The sequence below is a fragment of the Callithrix jacchus genome, chromosome 22 (assembly GCF_049354715.1).
Source record: "Callithrix jacchus isolate 240 chromosome 22, calJac240_pri, whole genome shotgun sequence".
Taxonomy (NCBI): domain Eukaryota; kingdom Metazoa; phylum Chordata; class Mammalia; order Primates; family Cebidae; genus Callithrix; species Callithrix jacchus.
This window is the reverse complement of record NC_133523.1, coordinates 33,155,997-33,174,318: the sequence shown is the minus strand read 5'-3', so window position 1 is coordinate 33,174,318 and position 18,322 is coordinate 33,155,997. Positions and strand designations below refer to the sequence as shown.

At 38.4% G+C, this 18,322-nt stretch overlaps 1 protein-coding gene across 16 annotated transcripts in view; it reads right to left on the bottom strand.

The window, feature by feature from the left end:
* ZNF569 (zinc finger protein 569) overlaps positions 1-18,322 on the bottom strand; it is a 68,748-nt gene that overhangs the window by 48,704 nt on the left and 1,722 nt on the right. For 3 of the 16 annotated variants that reach the window (XM_008987876.5, XM_035283459.3, XM_078358918.1), the window contains exons 1-3: positions 18,074-18,279; positions 16,181-16,340; positions 3,546-3,605 (exon numbers count right to left, since the gene is read on the bottom strand). In XM_008987876.5, coding sequence (XP_008986124.1) covers positions 3,546-3,560 — 15 coding nt within the window. In that variant the 5' untranslated portion in view covers positions 3,561-3,605; positions 16,181-16,340; positions 18,074-18,279. 16 annotated transcript variants of the gene reach the window in all.

The window sequence follows — 18,322 nt, the reverse complement described above, 5'->3', positions numbered from 1 at the left end:
CCAGTAGGCAGAGGTTGCAGTGAGCTGAGATTGTGCCACTGCACTCCAGCTTGGGTGACAGAACAAGACCTTTTTCCAAAAAAAAAAAAAGAAGGCAAGATGATCCTACATACTGTGGGATATAGGGGACCCAGCCACCATTTGGGAAGCATGACAGAAATTCAGAGAGATCTGCAGAGACAGCAAGAACCAAAGGAGGCCAGTTCATAAAGAGGGGTCCTTGGACCATCATTGAGCTGTGAAATACACCATAAATTCATCAGCCACTGAATGCCCAGAAAAAGGAGCTAGCTAAATCAGATTCAGTCGACCACATCCAGCACATACCCAAGCTATGAAGATCTTCCCTGGTATCTTAAGCACCACCTTAATAGAGAAGAGGGATACGGAGGAGAATCTGAATGACTAAATAATTACCAGGAGAACAATTTGCTGATTGAACTAAGTTTTGAATCAGACTGCATTAAAATTAGCCTTTTCATTTTATCAATCAGAACTCACAGGAGATAGCAGAGTGAATTTAGAAACATTCTGGGCCTCTTGGAGCTTAGATTCTACTTTGGGGACAGGGAAATTTTTAAGCAAGTGAGTAAGTGAGATAAAAATGTGATACTGATAAGTTAAGAAAATGCGATAAAAGTAATGGGTTATAGAATGACTCCAAAACGTGACTTTGAATTTCACAATCAAAGACAACCTTGAGGAGGATGACATTTCAGCACCTGAAGGATGAGAAAGAAACAGTCATATACATATCTAGGACAGGAGCATTTAAAACCATCAGAGATCCTGAGGCAGGATAAACTTGGTCTGTTCAAAGAGGGGAAAGGTTAATGAGGCTGCAACACAGTGAATGAGGGAGAGTGTAGCACAAGATCATGGTGAGGACATGGACAGAGGCATACCAAGAAGGGCTTTGTAAGGGACATTATTCCACAGGTAAAGGGAAGCCACTAGATGGCATTAAGCAGAGAAGTCATAATAACACCTTAGGTTTAAATGATCACTTTAGTTGATCTATGGAGAATGGACTATAGATGGTCAGGAGTGGATACCAGGAGATTAGTAGGCATTTATCACAGTAGTTCCAGGTAAGAAATGAAGTGACATGGACTATAAGATCCATGGAAATGTTGATTAGAGAATAGATCTGAGAAATGATTAACCTATTTTCAACCAAAATCTGATGGTTAACAACAATAACAAAAAATCTTATTTGCATTTCATTAATCATACCTGCAGCTGAGGCTACACAGGACAGGGGTTGAGAACACAGGCTTCAGTCATACTGCTTGGACTGAACTCTACAACCTTAAGCAAGTTTCTTCATCTTTCTGGGCTTGTTTCTCCACTCATGAAACAAATGGTAATAATAATATTCAGCAATGGGATTAACTGAACTACAACTAGATGCAACAATTTAACATGGATGAATCTTACCAACATAATATTAAACAAAAGAAGCCAGACATAGAATGCACAGATTAAATACACAGATAAAGTTTAAAGACAAGCAGAAACAAATTATGGTGATAAAAGTTGACACTCCTACGGCAGGGTGATAAGTAGGAAGGTATAGAGAGCTAGGGTAATTCTGTATTTCCTCATTGAGTACGTGTGCTGTTGCACAGATGTGTTCATTTTGCAAATTGAGTGTGCCCGAAGAAGAAACTAGAGATATACAGAAGCTGGTAGATAAAATACGTAGTTGGCTGGGCACAGTGGCTCATGCCTGTAATCTCAGCTTTGGGAGGCTGAGGCAGGCAGATCATCTGAGGTCAGGAGTTCAAGACCAGCCTGGCCAACATGGTGAAGCCCCATCTCTACTAAAAATACAAAGTTGGCCGGGCATCGTGGTGGGCACCTGTAATCCCAGCTACTCAGGAGGCTGAGGCAGAAGAATTGCTTGAACCTGGGAGGCAGAGGTTACAGTGAGCCAAGATTGAGCCACTGCACTCCAGCCTGGGAAACAAAGTGAGACTCAAACAAAACAAAACAAAACAAACAAAAAAACACAGTCAAAGAAACATATATCTCAGAAGAGCAAAGTTTTGAGCTGAGTGTAAAAAGTCAAATTTATGTTTAATATCTGAGAGTGTAGGATAAATCAGAAAGAAAACCACAAGCATTCATAGAATATCAAGTGTACTAAGTGGTGTTCTAGGTGCTGGAGATACAGCAATAAACAAAGTAAAACACACTCTGCTCACATTCTAGTCATTAGAATTTTAAGAATTTACCAGAAATGATTACTTTACAGTGCAGCTCAATCAGCAGCAAATGCCCACTGAAAAAGATTATCACATAGTCATCTGAAAGACACATATCCCACCTCTTTCTTAAGAGGGTCTAGTTTTCTCTCTTTGAATTTATGGGCTGGCTATGGTGGCTCACACCTATAATTCCAGCACTTTGGGAGGCCAAGGCAGGTGGATCACTTGAGATCAAGAGTTTAAGACCAGCCTGGCCAACATGGTGAAATCCCATCTGTACTGAAAATACAATCAATCAATCAATCATCCAGGTGTGGTGGTGGGTGCTTGTAATCTCAGCTACAAGGGAGGCTGAGGTAGGAGAATCACTTGAACCCAGGAGGTGGAGGTTGCAGTGAGCCGAAATCGTGCCATTGTACTCCAGTTTGGGCAACAGAGTTAGACTCCGTCTCAAAAAATAAATGAATAAGTAAATAAATACATCTATGTATGACATGCAGAGAGTAATGTGGTAAAACTGTAAGCATACAATCTGATAGATTTGTATATATTTATAGACATGGGTACCTACCAGTAAGTCAAAATATAGAACATTTTCAGCCCTCCAGATTTCTTCACGCCATTTCACAGTAAATACTCTCTCAGAGGTAACCAGTATTCTGACTTCTATCAAAATGGATTAGTTTTGCCTGTTTTCAACTTTATATAAATAGAATCCTATGAAATACACTTTTTTGTTTCTAGCTTCTTTCATTCTGTGTTAGTGTAATCTATCCATGTTGGTTGTTGTGTGTAGCCTCACTTGTTCTTTTTTATTGTTAAGTAGTATTCTACCACGTGAAATACTATAATTTATTCCTTTTTCTGTTAATGTTCATTTGCATTCTTTCTAATGCTGGGCTATTGTGATAATTACACTTTCTTTTATCCTTGATCAAAAGAGAACATCAAAAAACCTACGTTTATCAACTATAAGAAGTAACACTATAATGTTTCATTGACCTAGGTATCAATGAAAAGCTTATTTCTGTTAGAAAATGTTAATTTTTTTATTGTTACATACAATGAAAATTTTGTAATAAATTTTTGCTATGATTTTCTTTACCTATATAAAGGAAATTTAAATTTGAAGCCCAGCTTTAATCTCTCTGAATGAATTTCATAAAATACCTACATTTTAACTCTTCCCTAGTTTTAATCATTCAACTCTACTTTCCCTGAAAGTATGTTTTATGTATATAGGCCTTTATAATTTACTGTATGACTGACTGCAATCCCCTTAAATTGCAATGGAGAATAAGGCAAGAAACAAATACACTATTTAATATTTACCTGGGACTCAGTCATTTCCTCTTCTTTCTGGGAAGGGATGGGGCCCCTGCAGAGGCAGAGCTGGGGAAGAGAATAGAAGTCATTAAAATAAGCCTGTCTTGTAGTTTCAGAAACATGCACACACAGGGTGGATTAAAGGTCACCCTGTAATGGAATGACAATTAAATCTATCAGAAATGCCAAGAATATTCACAACACAAAGGTGCTAACAGGTGTAAGGATGACTGAAATAATCATGCAGAGCTTAGGTGTAACTTGATTAGAAACAGGTGCATATGTGGGATCTCTGTGTCAGAGAATACAGGTAGCATCATGAAAGCATATATCCAGGAAAATTATGAAACTGACAAAACATCTGAAGTATTTTAATGTATTGAGACATTTAAGACAGTAATAATTAGCAATTAAGAAAGAATTAAGTAGCAATTTATAAGAATTCAAAATGTGATATAATTATATCTTGAGGAAGAAATAATTTGTATGTGTGAGTAATGTGTATTGGAAGTACTGATGGTAAGAGAATTAAATCTGTACTTTCCCCTAGCCAGAGCAATCAGACAAGATAAAGAAAGAAATGACATCTAGCTAGGCGTGGTGGCTCATGCCTGTAATCTCAGCAGTTTAGGAGGCCGAGGCAGGCGGATCATGAGGTCAGGAGTTCGAGACCAGCCTGGCCAGTATGGTAAAACCCAATCTCTACTAAAATTACAAAGATCAGTTACTTGGGAGGCTGATGCAGAAGAATCACTTGAACTCAGGAGGTGGAAGTTTCAGTGAGCTGAGATCGTGCCATCACACTCCAGCCTAGGCAACAGAGCGAGACTCCATCTCAAAAAAAAAAAAAAAAAAAAAAAAGGCGGGGATGGGGGCACATCCAAATCAGTAAAGAGGAAGTCACACTGTTGCTGTTGCTGCTTACATAATTGTATACCTAGAAAACCCTAAAGATTCATCCCCAAAGCTCCTAGAACTGGTAAATGAATTCAGCAATTTCAGGATACAAAATTAATGCACACAAATCAGTAGCCCTGCTATACGCCAAGAACAACCAAGCTGAGAATCAAATCAAGAACTCAACCCCTTTATAATATCAGCAAAAAAATAAAATACTTAGGAATGCACTTAACCAAGGAGGTAAAAGACCTCTATAAGGAAAACTACAAAACAATGCTGCAAGAAATCACAAATGACACAAATGGCAACACATCCTATGCTCATGGATGGGTAGAACCAATATTGTGAAAATGACCATACCGTCAAAAGCAATCTACAAATTCAATGCAGTTCTCATCAAAATACCACATCATTCTACACAGAACTAGAAAAAAACAATGTTAAAATTCATATGGAACCAAAAAAGATCCTATATAGCCAAAGCAAGACTAAGCAAAAAGAACATTATATTACCTGACTTCAAACTATACTATAAGACTATAGTCACCAAAACAGGATGGTACTGGTATGACAACAGCCATATAGACCAATGGAACAGAATAGAAAACCCAGAAATAAAGCTAAATACTTACAATTAACTTATCTTTGAGAAAACAAACCAAAACATAAAGTGGGGAAAGGACACCCTATTTAACAAACGGTGCTGGGATAATTGGCAAGCCATATGCAGAAGAATGAAACTGGATCCTCGTCTCTCAACTTATACAAAAATCAACTCAAGATGAATCAAAGACTTAAATCTAAGACCTGAAACCATAAAAATTCTAGAAGATAACATTGGAAAAACCCTTGTAGACAATGGCTTAGGTAAAGACTGCACCATCAAGAACCCAAAAGCAAACACAACGAAAACAAAGATAAACAGATAGGATCTAATTAAACTAAAAAGCTTCTGCGCAGCAAAAGAATCAGAAAAGTCAACAACCCACAGAGTAGGAGAAAATCTTCACAATCTATAAATTCAACAAAGGATTAATACTCAGAGTCTACAAGGAATTCAAACAAATCAGCAATAAAAAAACAACTGCATCAGAAAGTGGGCTAACGGGCCAGGCATGGTGGCTTATGCCTGTAATCCCAGCACTTTGGGAGGCTGAGGCAGGCAGATCACAAGGTCAAGAGATTGAGACCATCCTGGCCAACATGGTGAAACCTGTCTCTACTAAAAAAAATATAAAAATTAGCTAGGCGTGGTGGTGTGTGCCTGTAGTCCCAGCTACTGGGGAGATTGAGGCAGAATTGCTTGAACCTGGGAGGTGGAGGTTGCAGTGAGCTGAGATGGCACCACTGCACTCCAGCCTGGTGCCTGGCAACAGAGTGAGACTCTGTCTCAAAAAAAAAGAAAAAGAAAAAAAGTGGGCTAGGGACACGAATAGACAATTCTCCAAAGAAGATATACAAATGGCCAAGAAACATGTGAAAAAATACTCAACGTCACTAATTATCAGGGAAATGCAAACCATAACCACAACGTGATACCACTTTACTCCTGCAATAATGGCCATAATAAAAAAAATAAAAAAATAATAAATGTTGGCATGGATGTGGTGAAAAGGGAACACTTTTATACTGTTGGTAGGAATGTAAACTAGTACAACCACTATGGAAAACAGTGTGGAGATTCCTTAAAGAACTAAAAGTGGATCTACCATTTGATCCAGTAACCCCACTCCTGGGTATCTACTCAGAGGAAATGATTATAAGAAAAAGATACTTTCACATCCATGTTTACAGCAGCGCAATTTACAACTGAAAAAATAATGGAACAAAATAATGGCACAAAAACAAGAGTGAATTTTACTGTATACAAATAGAATTCAACCAGGATGTAAATTCTGGGAGGTGCAATCTAAAATGGAATGTAGAATATGACACATTAACCTAACTGTACTACGCAAGAGGTTTGTTGTAGATTCTTTGGCATTTTCTACTTAAGATAATCATGTTTGCAAACAGAAACAGTTATATTCCTTCCTTTTCAATCTTTATGTCTTCTATGTCCTTCTCTTCCCTTGTTGTACTGCCTAGGACTTTCAGTACAACAGTGCATATTGTAAGTAGTAAGAGAGGACATCCTTGCATTGTTCTGTCTTAGAGATAAAGCATTCAGTATCTCACCATTAACTATAATGTGGCTCTAGGTTTTTTGAAGATGCCCTTTAGTAAAGGTGTTCGCTTCTATTCTTAGTTTGCTGAGGAGTTGTTTTTCATTGTTAATGTGAATGAATGTTGACTTTTGCCAAGTGCTCTTCTGCATCTAATGAGATAATAGTCATGTTTATTCTCTTATTACGGTCAACTATAATAACTGATTTTCAAAAGATGAACTGGAAATTCATCTCATATTCTCAGAATAAACCCTATTGTGATATCCTTTTTCCATATTGCTTGATTCAATTCCCCCATATATTGTTAAGGATTTTTGTTTCTAACTCCATAAGGAATACTAGTCTCTAGTTTTCTTGTAATATCTTTGGCTTCGGTATCTAAGCAAAGCTGGCCTAATAAAATGAGTTGAAAATGTTCTTCCTATTCTATATTCTGGGAAAGTTTGTAGAGAATAGTTAGAATTTCTTCCTTAGATGTTTGGTATTTCACCTGGGAAATGATCTGGGTGTGGAGTTTCCATCTTGGAAGGTTTTTAATCACAAATTCAATTTCATTAATAGATATATAACTATTCAGGTTATTTCTTATTGTTTGAATTTTGGTAGTTTATGTCTTTCAAAAAATTTGCCCATTCATCCAAGTTGTCAAATTCACAGAAATGAGTTGTCTGCAGTATTCTTTCATTATTCTGTTCAAATCTGTGTGAGTGTGATACCCCATCTTTCATTCCTGATATTAGCAATTTGTTTCTTTTTTTAAACTTTTATTGATCTTTTCAAAAAACAAGCTTTTAGTTCACTGCTTTTTTTCTATTATTTTTGGTTTCAAATTTTATTGAATTAGGCTCTAATCTTTAATATCCCCTTCCTTTTATTTGCTTTGAGTTTACTTTGCTTTTTTCCCCCCCCGCTCTAGTTTGTTAAGGTAGAAGTGTAGTAATAATTTCTTTTCTAATTATTTATATCATTTAATGCAACAAACTTCCCTTTAGGCTGCTTCCCACATATTTTGGTGTGCTGTATTTCCATTTTCTTTCAAATTATTTTTAAATTTCCTATAATGTTTCCTCTTTGACAATTTAGAAGTCTGTTTAATTTTGAAATATTTGGAGATTTTCCAGATACCTGTTATTTATTTCTAGTTTTATTCTGCTATGTTCTGAGAACAGACTTTGAATGACTTTTATGTCTTTAAAATTCTTGAGATTTCTATTATGGCTCCAAATATGATCTATGTTGGTGAATGTCCATGTGCATTTGAGGAAGACATGTATTCTGCTGTTGTTCAGAGTGTTCTATAAATGTCACTGACATGTGAACATTAAAAAAATTGACAATTGGCCAGGCGCAGTGGCTCGAGCCTGTAATCCCAGCACTTTGGGAGGCCAAGGTGGGCGGATCATGAGGTCAAGAGATCGAGATCATCCTGGCCAACATGGGGAAATCCTGTCTCTACTAAAAATAAAAAAATTAGCTGGGCGTGGTAGCGTGTGCCTGTAGTCCCAGCTACTCGGGAGGCTGAGGCAGGAAAATTGCTTGAACCCGGGAAGCGGAGGTTGCGGTGAGCCGAGATTGGGCCACTGCACTCCAGCCTGGTGCCTGGCGCCAAAATGAGACTCTGTCTCAAAAAAAAAAAAAATTGACAATTAATACTTGAATGTTGGTTGATAATGTTATTTTGGAGTCTTCTGTAACCCTTCTGACATTCTGCTTTCATGTTCTATTGATTCCTGAAAGAGGGGTTTTAAGTCCTCAACTATAATGGTGCATGAGTCCATTTCTCCTTTCAGTTCTATTAGCTTTTACCTCATGTATCTTGAAGCTGTCGTCAGCCGAGTACAGTGATTGTTTTCTCCTTACTAACCCCTTTATCATTATGTTTTTTCATTCCCAATTAAATCCCTTGTTCTAAACTTAGTCTAATATTAAAGTTGCTTCCTCTTTTTTTTGGGGGGGTTAGTATTTTCTAATTTTTTTTCTATAATTTGCTTTTAATATAGTTATTTGTCTTTATATTTTAAATGGGTATCTTGGGCTGCTCCACCTTGTAGTCAGGTAGTTAAAATGGGTTTCATGTAAAACAGCATTTAGATGAGTCTTGCTCTTTCATTCAATGTGATAAGCTCTATCTATAACTGGCACATTTAGAATAATATTAAAATTGATTACTGATAAAGCTGGATTACAATGTACCATCTTCCTAGCTGTTTTATAGGCTCTTTTGTTCTTTTTCACCCTCCTTCCCCCACTTTTCTCCTTTGGTTTTGTTTAATTGTATATTTTTTATTACTCCATTTTATCTTCCACTTAGTCATTGTGTATGACCTTTTAATGTACTGTTGGATTTGGTTTTCTAGTATTTTGTTGGGATTTTTGCATCTGTACTCACGAGGAATATTTCCCTGCAGTTTTCTTGTGTTTTTCTCTTGCTTTGGCATCGGGTTAATGCTGACCTCACAAAATGAGTCTGGAACTGGGACCTCCTCTTCAATAATATCAAAGATTTTGAGAAGGATTTCCATTAATTCCTTTTTAAATGTTTGGTAGAATTCACCAGTGAAGCTGTATGGTCCATGGCTCTCCGTTCGGAGGTTTTTGATTCCTGATTCAATTTCCACACTAGTTATAGGTCTGTTCAGACTTTCTATAATATTTCTTTGTGATGTAATCTTGGTAGTTTGTACATTTCTAGGAGTTTATTTCTTCTAGGTTATCCAGTTTGTTAACATGGAATTCTTTACAGTTATTTCTTAAGATCCTTCTTCCTTCTGTGGCATCAGTTGTATTGTCTCTTCTTTCAATTCTGATTTTATTTATATGAGTCTTCTCTATTTTTTTCATAGTCTAGCCAAGGGTTTGTCAACTTATCTTTTCAAAATACCAACTGCTAGTTTCTATCACTTTTCTATTTAATTTATTTATGCTCTCATTTCCTTTATTTCCTTCCTTCTGCTAACTTTGGGCTTAGTTTGCTCTTCTGTTTCTAATTCCTTGAGATGTAAAGTTGATTGTTTGAGATCTTTCTTCTTTTATCATGTAAGAGTTTATCCATATGAATTTACCTCTCAGTACTGCTTTTGCTGCAACTTATAAGTTTTGGTATATTGTGTTTTTGTTTGCCTCAAGGTATTTTTATTTTTTTACTTCTCCTTTGGCCCAACGGTTATTCAAAATTCAGTTCATCTCACCCATGTTGGCAAGGATGGTCTCGATCTCTTGACCCTGTGATCCACCCACCTTGGCCTCCCAAAGTGCTGGGATTGCAGGCATGAGCCACAGCGCCTGGCCTATCCTTCTATCTCTCACCTTACTTCCTGTAATATTATATAACCCAATAGTCCTTCAACCCTGTCCGGAGCTTCCATTCCTTCATTCTACTAATTTTTTACTGTCCTTCACTCTCTTCCTATCCTCACTTTTCCACTTACCTAGCCTCAAATCCACAGTGAAAACATCAGTCGATTCTCTTGCCAACTTAGACTCCTTTTTGCTTCTCTCTCACATTACTCCTCTTTGCTTCATGAAACCAACATTCTGGTTAAATCTAAATCTCCTCCTAACCTGTCTGTGGCTGCAACTATGTGGATGACCACTGCAGGAGAAAAATCACACAACTACACAGAATAGGCTCACTTTAAATTCATAAATACTAACATTAAGTGGGTCTTTAATGGTGCCTGAAAATCATAATTTCTCTATTCTTAGTCCAATCTCTGTGATTTTTTTCCCTTGCTCTTCTCAAACCCTAGCACCTTCTCCACAAATCTCACTCTCATCTGAGTCTCTTGCTAGGTATTTCACTTATAAAGCTAAGGCAATCACAAATTTTCACCAACACATCTGCCCATCTACTTGTATCCATGCCTGGGTACTTCTCCCCTCTCTCCTGTTATTACTGTAGTCAAGCTCCAAGCTCAGGCAAACCTTGCCACGAGATCTGATTTGCTCTGGCTACTTAAGGACATATTTATATTATCTGCTTTCTCTCCTGTATCATAGTTTCTTTCTCTCTCTTTGGATCACTTCAATCAATATGTAAACAGACTTACTATGTATAACTCCAGTTACCATTCCATTTTCACTTCTTCTATTTAGAAAGAAACGAAAACAAAAACATCTTCTAGAGTTGTCTAGACTTGATATCTCTAAAATTTTCTTTTCCAGTTCTCTCTTTGGCCTAAAATTCCATGGAAACTGCTTTCAGGGTCCCTAATAAATGAATTTCATGCTGCCAAATTCCATATTTTTTTCTCAGTCCTCATTTTATGTGGCCTCTCAGTAGCAACTGACACAGTTCTTGTTAAAACACATTCTTCTCTTGGTTTCCAGAATATCATGCTCTCCTAGTTCTCCTTCAACGTTTCAGGCTAGTCCCTGTCAGTCCCTTTTGCTGTTTCCTCCTTACTTCCCCCAGTTTGTAACGTTGGAGTGACTCAGAGATCAGTCCTTTGCCTCTACCTTTCTCTATCTATCCTACCCTCTAAGTGATCTCCTTTAGTCTCATGTTAAATATCATTTATATGCTGGTAATTCCCAAACATATGTCTCCATCCTGGATCTTAGATCTCTCTTGTGAACTTCATACTTGTATATCCAACTGATGACTTGATACCTCCACTTGAATGTCGAATGGATGTTCTCACATTTCACATACTATATTCCAAACTGAAATCTATTTCCCTACATTCTAAGTCAGTTTCTCCCACATTGTTTCCCTTCTCAGTTAATGATACCTCCATTCCCAAGTTACTCATAAAACAATATTGTGTCACCTTGTCTCATTCACATTCTACCTCAGTTTGTCAGCAAATCATGGCAGCCCTACCTTTAAGTTATATTTAGCACATGACTACTTCTCACTATTTTCAGTACTCTGGTCCAGATCACCAATATCTTTTCCTTCAAGTACTACAGTACAGTCAGTGCTGCATAACTATGTTTCAGCCAACCAATCACATATACAACAGTGGTCCTAAAAGATTTCAATGGAGAAAAAAATTCCTGTCACCTAGTGGCATCATAGCTATCATAACATCATAATACAATGCATCACACACATAACCTAGGTTTATATAAGTCACTCTATGATGTTTGTGATGATGCTAGTGTAAACAACCTTACTGCACTCCCAGTAGTATAAAAGTATAGCACACACAATTGTGTATGGTATACAGTATTTGATATTATTGATTATTGATCATGTGTATACTACATAATACTTGAAAATAACGGCCAGGCGTGGCGGCTCACACCTGTAATCTCAGCACTTTGGGAGGCTGAGACGGGCAGATCATGAGGTCAAGAGATTGAGACCATCCTGGCTATGGTGAAACCCTATCTCTACTAAAATACAAAACAATAGCTGGGTGTGGTGACGTGTGCCTGTAGTCCCAGCTACTTGGGAGGCTGAGGCAGGAGAATCGCTTGAACCCAGGAGGTGGAGGCTGCAGTGAGCCGAGGTTGTGCCACTGTACTCCAGCCTGGCAACAGAGTAAGACTCCATCTCAAAAAAAAAAAAAGAAAAAATAATAAACAACTGTTACTGCCGTATGTATTTACTATACTTTTTATTAATATTTATACCTCTAAAGTTATTTTTTAAAGTTATTAAATTTATTTTAAAAAATTATTGTATACTATTGTTATTTATACCTCCCTACTTATTTTTAAAAAGTGAACTGTAAATTAGTCTCGAGCAGGTCCTTCAGGAGGTATTCCAGAAGACATTGTTGTCATAGAAGATAACAATGCATGTTTATTGTTCCATGCATGTTCTGTGCGTGTGTACTGCCCCTGAAGACCTTCCAGTGGAACAAGATGTGAAGGTGGAAGACAGTGATATTGACGGTTCTGACCCTTTGTAGGCCTAGGCTAATGCGTGTGTTTATGTCTTAGTTTTTAGCAAAAAAGTTTCAAAAGTGAAAACATTTTTAATAGAAAAAAGCTTATAGAAAAAGAAATTCGAGATCGATCCAAGATGGCCAACCACTAACAGCTCAGGACTGTAGCTCCCAGTGAAAGCCCAGAGAACGAGACGACGCCACACTTTTAGAAAAATTTTTGTCACTCACCGATCAGCCGATTCCCAGTGGAGGAGCCCCACGGGTCGCCAGCGCGACTCTTGTGGCCGCCGCAGCGATTTTACAGTCTAGGCGCAGCAGCTCTTCATGCAGAGCCAACGGGACTGCCTCCCCTATTGACCGGAGTTTGGAGCTCCAGGAAGTCAGAGCCGCTTGTTGCAGACTCAAAAGGGAAGCCAGACCAGAGATTCCCGGGCAGAAGAGCACCATCAGTCTTATCGCTGCTATTTAGGCCGCCACAGTGGGTTGCTCGGATCCCAGCACTAGGAATCAATAAGTCGGACGTCGACTCAGAAAACTAATTAGAAAGGCGGTTCATCTACAATGAAGGGAAAAAAACAGCCTAAGAAGGCCGAGCATACCCAAAATCAGAACCCATCAGCAACGGAACAAGCCGTGATGGAAAAGGACTCATCAGCAACCGAACAAGCCCTGATGGAAAAGGACTCATCAGTAACGGAACAAGCCCTGATGGAAAAGGACTGTGTTCCATTATCTGAAGTAGGCTTTAAAAGGTGGATGATAAGAAACTTCTGGGAGTTAAAGGAACTTGTTCTAACCCAATGTAAAGAAACTAAGAACTTGGAAAAAAGGTTCGATGAAATGTTGAAAAGAATAGACAATATAGAGAGGAATACAAATGAACTTATGGAGTTGAAAAATACAACACGAGAACTTAGTGAAATTTGTACAAGCTTAAACAGCCGAATGGATCAAGCAGAAGAAAGGGTATCAGAGGTCGAAGATCAACTTAATGAAACAAAACAACAAGACAAGAATAGAGAAAAAAGGATAAAAAGGAATGAGCAAAGTCTCCAAGAAATATGTGAAAAGACCTAATATACGCTTGATTGGTGTACCTGAATGTGACGGAGAGAATGAATTCAAGCTGGAAAATACTCTCCAGGACATTATCCAGGAAAATTTTCCTAATTTAGCAAAGCAGGACACTATTCAACCCCAGGCAATACAGAGAACACCACAAAGATATTCCTCAAGTAGACCAACCCCAAGGCACATAATCGTTAGATTCACCAAGATCGAAACGAAGGAGAAAATATTAAGGGCAGCCAGAGAGAAAGATCAAGTTACCCATAAAGGTAAGCCTATTAGGCTTACAGCAGATCTCTCAACGGAAACCCTACAAGCTAGAAGAGAGTGGGGGCCAATATTCAATATACTTAATCAACAGAACTTTCAGCCCAGAATATCATATCCTGCCAATTTAAGCTTTACATTTGAAGGAAAAATAAAATCTTTCAGGAACAAGCAAGTACTCAGAGATTGTATTACCACCAGGCCTGCTCTACAAGAACTTCTAAAAGAAGCATTATACACAGAAAGGAACAACCAGTATGACCCTTTCTAAAAATACACCAAAAAGTAAAGAGCATTAACATAAAGAAGAATTTTTATAAACGAAAGGACAAAATAGCCAGTTAATATCAAACGGCAGCAACCCTAAATTTAAATCGACCAAATCTCCCAATTAAAAGATACAGACAAAATCTAACGGTATATCCAAAGATATACATAGACTCAAAATAAAGGGTTGGAAAAAAAAAATGTACCAACCAAATGGAGAGCAAAAATAAATAAATAAAAAGCAGGAGTTGCAATTTTCACATTTGACAAAATAGATTTCAAAGCTACAAGGATACAAGGGTAAAAGGATTAATGTAATAATAAGAGATCTTAACACCCAGATACATAAGACCCATAATGAGATTTAGATTCAACGAGACAGAAAATTGATAACGATATCCGGGACTGGAACTAAGATCTAGAACAAATAAACTCAATAGAGCTCTCCATTTTAAACACACAAAATATATATTATCCACAAAATCTAACGATATATCTAAAGATATACAAAGACTCAAAACAAGGGGATGGAAAAAAAACTCACCAACCAAATGAAGAGCAAAAATAAATAAATAAAAAGCAGGAGTTGCAATTCTCACACTTAATAAAATAGATTTCAAAGTTACAAGGATGCAAGGGTAAAAGGATTAATGCAACAATAAGAGATCTTAACACCCAGATACATAAGACACATAAAGAGATTTAGATTCAACGAGACAACAAATTGATAACGATATCCAGGACTTGAACTCAGAGCCAGAACAAATAAACACAATAGAGGTCTCCATTTTAAACACATAAAATATGCATTAACCACTTTAAACACTCAAAATATTGATCGGCCATTATTGAAACCCATTTTAGGAATGAAGTAATATTCCTTTTTCCCTCTTTTTCTTTTTTTTCCCTTCTTTAAAAATAAATAAATAAATAAATAAATAAATAATAAAGAAAAAAAAAGAAAAAAGCTTATAAAAATATGAAGAAAATATTTTTGTACAATTGTACAGTATGTTTGTGTTTTAAGCTAAGTATTATAAAAGACAAAAAAAGTTAAAAAATTTTAAAGTTTATAAAGTAAAATATAGTAAGCTAATGTTAATTTATTACTGAAAAAAGAAAAATGTTTTTATAATTTAGTGTAACCTAAGTGAACGGTGTTTATAAAGTCAACAATAGTGTATACTAATGTCCTAACCCTTCACATTCACTCACCATTCACTGGCTGACTGACACCCAGTATAACTTCTAATCCTGGTAAACTCCATTCACAGTAAGTTCCCTCTATAGGTGTACCATGTTTAATCTTTTATACTGCATTTTCACTGTATCTTTTCTGTGTTTAGATATGTTTAGATACACCAAGTCTTACCACTGTGTTACAATTGCCTATAGCAGTCAGTACAGTAACATGCTGTACAGGTGTGCAGCCTTGGAACAACAGGTTGTACCATATAGCCTAGGTTTGCAGGAGGCTATACCATCTAGGTTGTGTAAGTACGCTCCATGATGTTTATACAAGAACAAAATGGTTTAACCATGCATTCTGCAGAATGTAAACCCATCAATAAGCAACACCATTGTAGTTTCCTAACTGATCTCTATGATTCTTTCCTTAACCTTCTTGATCTTTCCTCATTCTTCCTCCCATAGGCCATTCTCATCAGAGCAGCCAAAGCATCTTCTTTGTGGAAGTCATGCTCAAGACTTCCATGCTCAAGAAACCCTCCAGCAGCTTCCCATCTCAGAGGAAAAGCCATTTATTACTATGGGCCATAAAGCCCAATCTGATGTGTCCTCCTCCCCTCTACTTACCTTTCTTCTCTCCCACTACTCCCCTCCTCAATTACTCTATTTCAGCCATGCCAGCCTCTTCATTATAATAGGCAAGTTGCCACCTGAGAGCCTTTACAACTGCTGTTCCCTCTGCCTGAAATAACTTGTCTCAGTTATGTATAAAAACCTCCTTTACTTCCTTCATATCTTTATCACTACCTTTTCAGGATGCCATCCCTGGCTAGCCCATCTAAAACTCATATTCCCATCACTAATTGTAAATATCCTCTCACTTGACATTTTTTCTTAGTATTTTTCACCATTTAATATACTTCACATTTAATTTACTTACCTTGTTTATTATCTGGTCCACAAAATAAGTACCATAATAGTCGGGGTTAGTCTCTTGTTCACTGCTATTTCCTGAACACTGACGATTGTGCCTGCTACACAGATGGCATTCAATAAGTGATGAGTCTATGAATGAACGAATCCTTAATATACGAAGAACTCTGGAAAAGAAATTTGAAAACAGAATAAGACTTCAGAAAACATATAATTCACAGACGATTTTTTAAAATGCTTGACTTCAGTAAGTAAACAATTGTTTTATAGCAAATTAATTCATAGCATGACTACTATTTACAATATCTTGTTATCAAGGGTGTATGAGGATACCGGCAGTCTTATACTATGCCAGTAACACTGCAGATTATTGGAACTTCACAGAAGGATAATTGGATAGGTTCAGGAAACCTTTAATAAGAGCATACATTTTGACTTACCAATTCTACTTTTAGGAGCCTGCTCCCCCTTCAAAAAAATTTAGAAAGGCACATTAAAACATGTGCCAAATAGCTGCTGATAAACACACTGTTTGTAATTTTAAGAAGCTAGAGAGAACCAAATCACCCATCAACAGGAGGAAACGTATACCATGATATACTTCAAAAGGAAGGCATAGGCTGGGCGCGGTTGCTGACGCCTGTAATCCCAGCACTCTGGGAGGCCGAGGCAGGCGGATCACTAGGTCAGGAGTTCCAGAGCAGCCTGGCCAACAAGGGGAAACCCTGTCTCTACTAAAAATATAAAAATTAGCCAGGCGAGGTGGCAGGCGCCTGTAGTGTCAGCTACTCGTGAGGCTGAGGCAGAAGAATGGCTTGAACCTGGGAGGTAGAGGTTGCAGTGAGTCGAGATCATACCGCTGCACTCCAGCCTGGGCCACAGAGCAAGGCTCCGTCTAAAAAAAAAAGAAGTGTAATTTGTGATTGTTTAAATGTAAATATATTAATCATACATTGTTAAATGAGAAAGGTCGGTTACAGAGCTGTATGTAAAGTGTGACTACAATTTTGAAGCCATTATGCACACATATGGAACATATAAATGTATACGTGTGTATTCACAAAGGCGGGGGTGAAAAGATGGAGAGTAAATTTTGACTGGTTGCATAGCTGGTCGAACTATTATTTTGTTCTTCGAGCTTTTCTATACTTTTCTCCACCCCACTCCACTCCCCAAATATGGTGGAGGGGAGGAGGAGAATGAGTTTAGTACGCACACAAAACAACGTAGTTAATACACGAAAATAAAGTAAAAGATCAATAAAGTGTTGGGGCTATCGATGTTTCATATAAAAACATATTTCCAGTGGCCACAGCCAAAGACATTCAGCACTGGTACAAACGCCAAGTCTCACACATCTACACCCACAAGCACACCCTACTTTGCATCCAGAGTTTTTCATTCATTCAAGATCCCACTGTCACGCACGTTTGCACGCAGTTTCAGACTGAAAGATAAAAGGGAAAGCGCCTGCACGAAAACCGCTTACGGACACGATCCTGGGGCCACACTCAGCCAAATATCTGGCAAATGACAGTCGCTTCGCGCCAGACTCTTACAGTCCTTCACACACCACTCCCACGGCCTCAGGGAACCACCACCCGCACAGGCGTCGCACCGCCCGGCGTCCTCTTCTAAAGAATTCGGGCACTGGGTTCGCGGGTCCCCACTCCCACCAAGCAAAAAGAGTCCGGCGGTCAGAGTTAACGGTTTCCCGAGAACTCACCACAGAGCCCGCGGACAGAGGCCTCGATTCCACACCTAACGCTGCCCAAGTGGCACAGCCGACGCGGGCTGAGACGAGGCGCCACTGAGGACGGCGCTGGCGGTGCCTGAGAGCGCCACAAGCCTCGGTCCGTTAGAACAGGGGCGACGCTTCCCAGAGGGCCCCGCGGCTCACCCGAGCGGTACCCGTTTTCCTGTTTGCGCGTCCTAAGAAGTCGACCGTGGCGTTTCAGGGCTCACACCTGTGCGCAGGGGGCTCCTGCCTTCGGCAGGCGTTTGCCTAAGCGGCCTCTTGCGAGCCCGGCTCTCAGAGATTCAGAGCGCGACTTGGAACTAAGAATCGAATCGTTCCGCTGCTTCCTGCTCCGGACTACATTTCCCAAGAGCCTTCGCGGCCCTACACCCTCCCCACCCCCCCGCAAAA